We start from the raw sequence: 11,664 nt of genomic DNA, 5'->3' as shown, positions 1-11,664 counted from the left end.
ACAGACACATCTCCGATCCTATAAAATATATATATATTCTTGATCAGCGTCAAGAGCCGAGACGATATAGCTATGTCTGTCCGTATGAGCACCTATGTAAATCTCAGTTTTGAATGTAGTACTACGTCAATAAAGCCTTTGGTATATTTTAGTATTTTTGCGATATATTAATTTGGTATATTTTAAACGTAATACCACACTGCTTTGATTGGGTATCTCGAGGTCGAGCGCACTCTATTGGTATATTTTCAGTATTTTTAAGGTATATTAAGTTGGTATATTTTAAAATTAATACCACACTGCTTTCATTGAAAATGGTTAGCGAATATTTCGCAGTAGAGCACACTCTATTGGTATAGTTTTAGTATTTTTGCGGTACATTAATGTTGTATATTTTAAAATTAATACCGCACTGTTTTACTTTCAGTAAAAATGGTTTTGCGGGTATCTCACGGTCGAGTAGCTTTCTTAATTGTTTCTAATTTTGAATATTTTAAATGTCGCTCAATTCGTTTGATAAGATCTAAAATTAGCGAAAGCTCACTTCCTTTCATTGTTCGCTTTTGTTGAGAATTTTAGTTGAAACTGAAAAATAATTAATAACACGATTTACTTTCACATTAGAAAAAAATTGCAATTTATTACGAATTGGTGCAATTTTTTTTTCCACCAAAAAAAGTTCAATACCTTATCAACTAATCCGCATTCATTCGGGTTATTTTTTCTCGGTATACATTTGCCATTGACCGTGTTGCATTTATTACCCAACGTTAACTCATTGTCTGCTACCATTTCATTTAGTGATTGTGTTGCATTGTTTTGTGCCTCCTCTTCGCATTTGTCGCACAAATCTCGTTGACCATTCACAGCTTCACAGCATTGCGCAAAGTATTCGTCCTTGATGTTGATCCAATCGCGAAGTCGTTGGTTGCATATCTCATATTCGTCAGGATCAGTGATCTCATTGCAACTTGGCTCCGCTTTGAGCAGCGTCAGCGATATTAGAACGCACAAAAGCGTGTATGTCTTCATTGTAGCGCCGAGAAGAAACTAAACATATAATGACGGTCAGCTCTGAGCTTTATATACAAAATATGTTATGTTTGCGTTTGTATTGATTCATTTCCGTTGTGGATTACATTAGAAATATTTCTAACTTTGAGTTGCTAATGTTTCTTATCGTATAGAAATATTTTTTTATGTATGGCAAACAGGCGGATTTTAAGAAATATTTTTGATTTTGCTACTTTTTTATTTAGGTAGTAAAACGAAAACACGTTAACTTGTACAAATTTATTATAATATTTTACTTAAGTGCATTCTAAATTTGAAAATCAATTATCATAATGGTCATTATACAATTTTTATATATCGAATTTTTTATTTTTAGTTTAATTTAAACTTGGCTTCGCTTTTATTTTTGGTTGATTTTTGAACATCTTATTCTCTGGGAAAAGCGTTTTTCTTTCCGCACTACCCAAAAATGTCACTCCACCAACTTATAACAGTATTTATAATTCCGCGACTTTTCTTGTCAAAATTCAGCTCTATACAATCATTATTTAAAGTGTTGCAGCGATTACCCAACGCACTTCGATCGTCCACGCCTTCTACTTCTAATCGCAGTACTTCTATTGCTTCTCGACGAGCCTGTGACTCACAATTTCCGCAACGATTTTGTTGGCCAATGGCGATCAAAGCTTGGCAGCATTTCACAAAGTGTTCATCCTTGAGCGTAAACCACTTTCGCAAGAGCTTATTGCATTCGTTATAGTCCTCAGAATCGGTGATACCATTGCAACTTGGCTCTGCTTTGAGCAATGCCAGCGTTATCAAAACGCATAAAATCGTAAATAGCTTCATTGTATGTTGGCAGTCAAGTAGAAACTAAAAATATAATGACGGCTGGCACTAAAATCCATTTGATTCATTTGCTAGAATTTGCGTTCTCAGTAAAATTTTGACATGAATCATGAATTAAGAATGTTTCTTATCTAAAAAATTTGTTCGTGAAATTTCTTGGGTTTTTTTTTTATTGTTTTTTTTTCAAATGAATTTATTGAAATAGTAAATTTCAAATAGTAATGAACACTCTCTTTTCTATATTTAAGACGCGTGGACTTCTATAAATTTCAGTTACTATTATACCAATAAAGTGTTACGATAATGCTTAATCTATAATTGCATTATTTAGTTTTCTAGCTACAATTTTGGCTTGGCTTAACTTTGATTTAAGAGTTTTTTTGTTGGTGTGCATAAAAAGTTTTTTAGTAGCTCATTTTGGTAATTAGTTTCAAAATTCTTTACTTGGTTTAACTAGAAAGTGTTGCTTCTTAATATTGGAGTTGCATAGCTGAATTTCTATTAAACTCTTACTTCAACTTACATTGTCGTCTCGTTACTTACACAGCGTAAGTGGAAATATTTTTCATTTTCCCTTTTGGTAGCTCTCAATTGAATCTTGATGCACGTGCCATGCCAAGGCACAAAGCCCAATAGAATTGTGTGTGTGTTTCTGTGTGTGTCCATTCCATTGTCGAATCGCCGAGGAACAGTTCCCAAAGGGGTGCAAGCCACTCGACCAAGGGGCAGCAGCCAGGAGTCGTTAGTTGCCTTGCTTCCACTTTCATTTCCCCTAAAAACAAAAAAAAAATAGAAATGCTGCCCAATTCATTCGCTCAAGGGCTTAGGCAATGGGGGCCAATGGGTTTTTCTTGTTCTTGTTCATTCATAATAATTTTTATTATGGGTCATCGGCCATTTGTTTAACGCAACACACACGCACACACGCACACACATACTAAGAAATGGGAGGCCTGAGGGTCTGAGGCCTCGGCAAGGACCATTTCATTCAGCACATCTATTAGGCCAAATGTATTCTGGCCCTGGACCCTTTTTGCCTGTCTCATCGTTGTTGTTGTGGATATTGTTGTGCCGGTTATATTTCAATGCTTTTTATACTTTTTATTTTGCATATTTTTGTATTATTTGTTTTATTTATGGGACTTGCGAGCTGATAAATGGCTCCGGCCCCTTTTGTGTCCGCGTGTCCAGGCTATCAACGTGTTGATGTGATTTCTTCTACGCAAATTATTTACATTGCTTTTGGGCTCTCTAGTTCGTTCGATTGATAGATGAATGTTCTCAGCGAGCTCTTAGCAGCTGTTTGTGACTAAGTACCAAGTACTAAATACTAAATGTAAACAAATTTCTGCTATTTCTGCTCAGCTGATTTAGCGTTTTGAAAAATTAAACGTAATTGCAAATTTTGTTCATGTTAAAGTTGCGCACACAACTTTTTTAGTTCATTTTTGTTGACTTGCGCCGAAAATGCAATTAAATCGAACTAGATGCAATTTCTGTTGCCAATGGCATTTGATATTTTTTTTTTTTTTGATTATCTCTCTCAACTATTTCTCGCTTTTCGGCGTCATGCTCGGCTACATTTTCATTTGCACATTGTACGTTTGCAGATAACTTCTTCAGCATTTTATTTAATTGTCAGTCACTTTCAATTTCGAATTTGAATTTCATTTCAATTGCTGATCCCAAAAACAGATAAAATGTTTACTTTCTTCAAATGCAATTGACGTTGCAAACATTTTATCATCTATTGAAATCTATTGTGCATTTTTTTATAGTTTAATTTACAGTTTAGTTTTAAATGTGCGTTGTTGAATGCTAAAATATGAAAAAACAAGTAAGAGAGCTAGAGTCGCATGTGCTCGACTGTGGGATACCCGATACCCACTTTTAATAAATGCCAGACGGTGCAGTAATATACTAAACTAATACATCGCAAAATACTATAGTATACAAAAGGCTATACTTAGTATATTTATATACTACAATATTCAAATTATATTAGATTGTTAACAGAAACAATTTAGGATTGATATCAATGCTCGCTTAGTTCTTTAATGCTAAAATATGTGAGACAAGTAAGAAAGCTACATTCAAGTAGGCTCGACTGTGAAATACCCGCTACCCATTTTCAGAAAATTCAAAATAATGCAGTATTATTATAAAAAACAAGTAAGAAAGCTACAGTCGAGTGTGCTCGACTGTGAGATACCCGCTACCCATTTTGAATAAAAGAAATATATTTTGCGGTATTTTTCTCAAAATATACTGAATATACTGAAAAAATACTAAAAATATACCAAATGGTATGTTTGGTATATCGACATAGTGCCGCACTCAAAATATACCATAGACGGCACAAAACACCAGATTGTCAGCCAAAGCAACTAAGACCCCTAGTAAGTAGGCGTTACTGCCCATACAAAAGTATTTCTTTAATAACTTCGACAATTTCTATCTGATCGCAACCAAATTTTCAGAAATCATAACTACTATAGTAATTATTGTATATACTAAAATTCGCAACTCTAGCTTTAAAATTACGCTTGTTATTCGATTTTTTTGATTTGCGGGGGCGGAAGTGGGCGTGGCAACATAACAAATGCTGTCGAAAATTATAGCTCTATCTCTTATAGTCTCTGAGATCCAGTGTTTCATACGGATGGACGGACAGACACACAGACGGACAGACGGACATAGCTATATCGTCTCGGCTGTTGACGCTGATCAAGAATATATATACTTTATAGGGTCGAAGATGCCTCGTTCTACCTGTTACATACATTTCCTTCCGGCACAAAGTTATAATACCCTTCTACCCTATGGGTAGCGGGTATAAATATACCAAATTAATATACCGAACAAATATGAAAATATACCAAAGGCTGAAATTGGTATATTTATATACTACTATTTACAAAATACCAGAATCTTTATCTTTTTTGCCACATAAAATTATTTCTTAAATAAATTAAACAATTTTTGTATAAATTCTATTGAATAACAAGAAAATCATTGACCCATCATTAAAAAAATATTGATATTTTGCACTAAAAATTCATATTCTTTAAGTATTTAATTTGTAGCTTGCGCTTCAATCCACAACTCAGGTTTAATACCTGTAGTTAAAGAGTTGCGGCCATCTAATCAGCATTTGCATAAACAAATTGCAAATGTTGAGTGAAGTGATTGACCCAGTTGCTGGGCAACCAACATTCATCACTGTCTCCCACTTCTAGACCCAATAAACCCAGAGTGTTTCCACACGCCACACTTGTCCGGCACTCAGCTCCTGGTTGGCTGGCTCAGCTCAGCTTAAATGCACGACACAGCAGGCACATCATTATGTAGCCACAACTTTTCAATAATTTTACTCTCTCGCTAGGTATAAACATTTTGTCAGCTTACAGTTGAAGTAGTTTGTAAAAGGGTATTCAGAATTTGGTATACTAAAAGTCTGGTTTAATTACTTGTACCTCACTGGAAAGTTGCTAGTTGTTTTTTTTTCACGCTCTTCTCTGTCATTAATTGCTTTAATGGAAGAGAGCGAGAGAGAGAGAGAGAGAAGGAGAGAGGCAGAGGCAGAGAGCGCATTAATAAAAAATATGTTATGAGCGCATAATAGAAATAAAAGCTAATGTAATTACGTCCAGTGCTTGTTACGCCAACTACAAATTAAATTCAACAGCTTGTTGCCAGCCAGTTTCAGGCGTTGCATTGCATTGCGCTTACGAGGCGTTGCCTGCCGGCGGCTGCTGCTTAAAAGCTTTGCATTAACTATTAAACGCAACTTATATTGCATAATGGGCATCGTTACAGCAGCGAAGCGCGAGAGCATAAGCGAGCAAGCGGCATGCAACAAATGCGAAACAAATAAAACGAAAAGTGTGCTCGGCACAAAAATTGGTGTCAGCGCAACGCCCACGGACACAGAGCCAAAAACGAAAGCGAAATGCAAATAAAACTCGCGACTAATTTATGGCTATGAATTGCACTTGCCACGCCCACTTTCAACACCATTTGCTTTTATGATTTGTGCCAATAAATTGAAGGGAGACAGAACGACGGAGAGCTAAATAAATTTCTATTTATTTTTATTTCTCGCATTTAGCCAAAATAGAAAAATAAGGCAATGCAAAAGCAACTGTGTTAGCTGTGTTGTGGGCCATTTTAAAAAATTCATTCAAAGCACAAAGCAAACAAGTGAGGAAACGAAAACGAGGATAAGGGATTGGAGTGCACACAGTACAGCTGATGCTGTTAGCGTGGCAGTTGGCAGAGCGCAAATGCTATAAAATGCAATCAGCTGCAAAGAAAATGGGTTTTGCTTCACCTGCCACAAGCTACCAGTTGCAAGTTGCAAGTTGCCAGCCAACCCAGTCAACGAGCATGTAAAGACTGCTCGTGTCAGTAGCTGTACAAGAAGCAGCTCCTTGTGTCCTGGCACTTGCATGGCATAAATTAAAGCGCAACAACAGCAACAACGATGCGCACAATATGCCGTGGCTTTGGGGCAGAGACACACACGGTGGGGAGGGGGAATTAGGCGAGACGGACATATTGCGGCAGCTCAGCATGCCAAATGTCCTTAGCAATGCAGACAAGCGTGTTCGTTCGGACAAAAGCATAACTGACAACTTGTTGAAAACGATGATTATAAGTCACTTAACAGCAGCTTATTGCCCATTTAGATGACTTATCAATTAGTTCGACCATGGACTCGTAACATCTCATTTGACATTAATTCGAAATTGGATACTTGAAAAGAAAGCATAAAGCAGATACAATTTAATATGTCATCAAAAGGGTATTAGTTTTTAATCTTTCACCCATTACGAAAAGAAATTTATACAAACTTAAAATTATAAGGAAGAGCTTAATATATGATTTTCTCATTTAATATTTATTTCTTATTTTTACAAATTTCGCCTACTGCTTTGGCTGACAATCTGGTACATTTTGACCTCTAGGATATATTTTGAATTTAAATATACTTAATATATTTTAGGTATATTTAGGTATTTGACATTAATACGAAATTGGATACTCGAAAAGAAAGCATAAGGCAGCTACAATTAAATATGCCATCAGATGTGCATTAGTTTTTAATTTTTGATACCAATTACGAAAATAAATTTATACAAACTTAAAATTATAAGGTAGAGCATAATATTTTATTTTCTCATTTTATATTTATTTCTTATTTTGACAAATTTCGCCTACTGCTTTGGCTGACAATCAATTCAATTTAGTACTATATAAATATACCTAATATATTTTAGGTATATTTAGGTATTTTTGCGGTATTGATTAAGAATAACCGGGTATCTCACAGTCAAAAAAATAAGTTCACACACTTTTATATATAAAGTATATTATATAAAACACCTATTTGATAATTATATACTTGGAACTATAAAATAATGTTCAAAACATAAAAAAACATAAACTATAAAAAAAATTCAACCAAATTTAACTTACTCACCTAAAGTACTAATAATAACCCAATTAATAATATTTGAAGTTATTATATTATTAGAGATTGTCGAGAGCTTGGTTGTCATCGTCTTGCAGTACCGCATGAAATATATAATGATTTTTACCAAGCTGCGGTTAAACTTGCTCATTCTCTTTTATTTTTAAATATTATGTTTCAGTTCGCAGTGATTTCTCTTATTACTGCTCTCTCGCTCTCTGAGCTTATGCTTCGATAAGAGCTGATTCAGACTCTTAGGTTTGTCGAGTTGATTAGCACACTTTCTTAATCATTCACTCAAAGTTTCTCTCTACAATAATGGGTGTGATGCTGTCATAGAATCGTCATACACTTTGACTACGTTACTTTACATTATTTACATTATTTTAACATTAACATTAACATTATTTCATTTTTGAGCCAACTTTTGAGCAAATATTCAGAATTGCACACTTCGAACTTTAACTTTACTTTTTACATTTTGGTAAAATGTTTAACATACATATATGTAACATATAAGGAATATGTGAATTGGACAGATCACTTTCTTATTATGGTTTCTTCAATGCTCTCCGTATGCTTACGTTCTTCTTATCAACATTTTTACTACTTCTCTTCCAAAAATTAATTTATGTCAAAGCAATGCAAATTCAATTCACTTTTACTCTGAAAATATTACACTTTATTACAAAAGTTTCCATATGTCAGTCACCATCTAAACCAACCGCTTAAAGCACTAATTACATTTTTGAATGTATCTATAACTCCGTGTTTTTTCTTGTTAAATGGTAGCTCTACACATTTGCCATCTTTCGTGTTGCATTTATTACCCAGCGTACCACTTCTATCCTCTACGTCAATATCGTCTAATTGTAGAGATTTCGTTGCTTTCCATCGAGCCTGTGATTCGCAATGCTCGCAGAGATCTTGTTGCCCAATCGAGATCAAAGCTTCGCAGCATTGCACAAAGTTTTTATCCTTGTCGATGAACCATTTTCGGAGGAGTTTACTACATTTCTTATAATCCCCAGGATCAGTGATCTCATTGCAACTTGGTTCCGCTTTGATCACTCTCAGCAGTATCAGAACACAAAGAACCGTGTATATTTTCATTGTGGCAACAAACAGAAACTAAAACATTAGTAACAACCTACCCTGATATTTATGCGCTTCCAATGTAACTCGCATTATATTGAACAAACATATAACTGATGGTAAATACTATGTGGTAATACAATAATTACCTAATGATTATAATGAAATGTACTTAAAGCAATATAGTATTGAGCGGAAAAGTTCATATAAATCAAACCACGCCTGTGAAGTTGTAAAAGTAAATAAAATTGTCACCGAAATTTCAATTAAAATTTGAATCAATTTGCCTCGATTCACAATTTTTTCCTTTTTACATGAGTGTCTTTTACAATTGTGTTTTTTTTTTTATTAGTTAGTTAAGTTCCCAAGATGCTCTTCTACTTGTTTTTTTGTTCAGTAAATTAACATATCGAAATTTTGTTATCAATTTTATTCTCTCCAAGTTTCTCCGAGCTGTGACTATGCAATTGTATTTTTTTTAATTTAACAATAAAATCCAAAAACACACTTTCCCTTGAAAAGTTTGTTACGTTATTAAAGAAGTTTTCTTTCCTTGCATTATCCAAAGAGACCTACAAACCAGTTGACAAGGCCGCCACTATCTTTATGCTCCAGAGGAATACATTTGCCATTTACTGTATTGCATTTATTACCGAGCGCAACCGTTCTATCATCTACGTCAATTTCGTCTAATTGTAGAGATTTCGTTGCATTCCTTCGAGCCTGTGATTCGCAATGCTCGCAGAGATCTTTTTGCCCGATCGAGATCAAAGCTTCGCAGCATTGCACAAAGTTGTCATCCTTGTTGATGAACCATTTCCGCAACAGCTTACTGCATTCCTTATACTCCTCAGGATCAGTGATCTCATTGCAGCTTGGCTCCGCTTTGAGCACTCTCAACAATATCAGAGCACATAAAACCGTGTATATTTTCATTGTAGCACCAAACAGAAACTAACAAAATATAACCAACCTCCGCTGAAATTTATTTACTTCGTATGTATTTGATTTATATTAATAAATTGCACAAGAGAGTAAAGATCTTACTCTGCTATTTAAACTAGTATTTATAATTTATATTTAAAGCACACAGTAAATAGAAATCAAACCACATTCATGCGGTTAAAAAAATATATTAAATTTACGCTTTATTAGCTCACAATTGAAACATTGTGTCGGGATTCATAAATTTATTCTTCTTCTTTATTTCCACATTAAAATCGAAACACACGTTTATTTTGCTAATATTGTGTTGTTCTTAAAGAAGGGTTTATCTTCCCGCACTACCCAAAAAAATCATCCAACCAACCTTTGACAGTATTGATAACTCCGCCACTTTTCTCTTTAAAATCCAACTTTTGGCATTTGTCATTTTTCGTGTTGCACGGATTACCCAGCGAACCACTTCTATCCTCTACGTCAATTTCGTCTAATTGTAGAGATTTCGTTGCATTCCGTCGAGCCTGTGATTCACAATGCTCGCAGAGATCTTGTTGTCCAATCGAGATCAAAGCTTCGCAGCATTGCACAAAGTTTTCATCCTTGACGATGAACCATTTTCGGAGAAGTTTACTACATTCCTTATACTCCTCAGGATCAGTGATCTCATTGCAACTTGGCTCTGCTTTGAGCAGCGTCAGCGATATCAGAGCACATAAAACCGTGTAAATCTTCATTGTAATGTCAGGGAGAAACTAAAGCAATAATATCGATTTTCACTGATATTTATACTCGAAAAAAGTATTCGTTTTTTATTATTTCTATTTCTATTATTAAAATATACATAATATAAGGGTGCACTTTATGTATAAAATATTAGCACATATTTATAAGTAAATGAACTGGTCTATTTCTATTATGGGCTTGTCATTCTCACAGATCGCAATATTAATAGCTTTAATGGCTCGTCATTGTTCGAAACATTCCTGAAACATGTTGCGGTCGTTTCAATAGCTAGTGTAAAGTCCAACAAACAGCGAAATGTTTGACCCATTCAATAAATTCTTTAACTGACTGTCTGTGAGATACCCGCTACTCATTATGTCTAAAAGCAAAACAGTGTGGCATTTAATTGAAAATATACCGAATTAATATAACACATAAATACTAAAAAATACTAAAAGGATATATTTGGTATGTTGATATAGTACTACATTCAAAATATACCGTAAAATATACCACATTGTCAACCTCTATGGTATATTTCGAATTTATTAGTTCATCGACAAACTAAATATGGTGTATGGTATTCTTTAGAATTTTCGCGGTATAATATTTGGTCACATCACTATTTTACTATTATTCGAAATGGGTAGCGGGTATCTCACAGTCGAGCACACTCGACTGAACGTTTCTTACTTGTTCAGTTATGGATTGCTATCGATTGCTATCATGAGCACTTATAATATTGTCGCTGTCCGCTGAGAGCTGTGATTTTGAGAATAATAAAATAATATCAATATATGTTATAGTACAACAAGACTGTACATACTTTTATTTTTTATTAAAAAAGCTATTTTGGGTTATCAGTAAAACTCTTGAAAGAATTTTTTCTTGCGTCTAGAATTTATTGTCTCTGTTTTTAAATTTTATTTATTTCATCTGTCGTATTAATAATATTTGTTGAAAGAGAACTTTTAGTAACAATCAAAAAGGCAAACACTTTCACTTTTCAAAATCTAAACATTATTGCTGTGAGCCAAAAATCACAGCAATACCTTGAAATATTTGATATCCCACCAATGCGAGTGCACTATACAAACACTCACAACTTGGCTGTTTTATATTGCTAGTTGCTGGTAAATTGATAATTGGATCACAGATCGCCGATTTGTCGTACCAATTTTGTCTACAACACTTCATAGTTAGGTTGTCCAAATTGGCATGCAAGTTGCGTAGATGATCCTTGAAGGCAGCCAAGTAGTACGAATCCGAGTTACGAAGCGCATAACGAGCCAAGGACTGGGATGCAAAGCTCACAATCAGCAGGCACACAATAATGTGTCGCAAGTTAGAAGATCTCATCTTGATGAATGTTTTCGAACGAATGATCTCTTCTCAAATCGAATGTTCAATGTTGGCTTGCTTGATGTCTTATCTCGCAAATACATCGCAGCAGAACGAAGCATCAGACTTTGGAGAGAAATAGAATATTCGAGAAATACTCTCACCTCGATTTCCCTCTCTCTTTTAGTCGCAGCTGGAAAATATCACTTAGCGGCAATGTTTGT

General features: G+C 34.6%; 1 protein-coding gene across 1 annotated transcript; it reads right to left on the bottom strand.

Moving 5' to 3' along the window:
• Positions 1-308: 308 nt before the first annotated feature.
• Positions 309-1,032, bottom strand: LOC132798593 (uncharacterized). Its single transcript, XM_060810512.1, has 2 exons — positions 688-1,032; positions 309-585 (listed from the first exon to the last, which is right to left on the bottom strand). Exons 1-2 carry the CDS (start codon positions 1,030-1,032, stop codon positions 541-543), a joined length of 390 nt encoding a protein of 129 aa, XP_060666495.1. The 3' UTR covers positions 309-540.
• Positions 1,033-11,664: the final 10,632 nt, after the last annotated feature.

This window comes from Drosophila nasuta, chromosome 2L, assembly GCF_023558535.2.
Source record: "Drosophila nasuta strain 15112-1781.00 chromosome 2L, ASM2355853v1, whole genome shotgun sequence".
Classification (NCBI taxonomy): Eukaryota; Metazoa; Arthropoda; class Insecta; order Diptera; family Drosophilidae; genus Drosophila; species Drosophila nasuta.
The sequence above is the reverse complement of the archived record's forward strand: the minus strand, read 5'-3'. Positions and strand labels throughout refer to the sequence as shown.

Coding starts and splice junctions, on each gene's coding strand:
- LOC132798593 (XM_060810512.1), bottom strand. CDS start 1,032: ATGAAGACATACACGCTTTTGTGCGTTCTAATATCGCTGACGCTGCTC. Junction 586..687: donor AATGCGGATTAGTTGATAAG/GTATTGAACTTT, acceptor ATTATTTTTCAG/TTTCAACTAAAATTCTCAAC.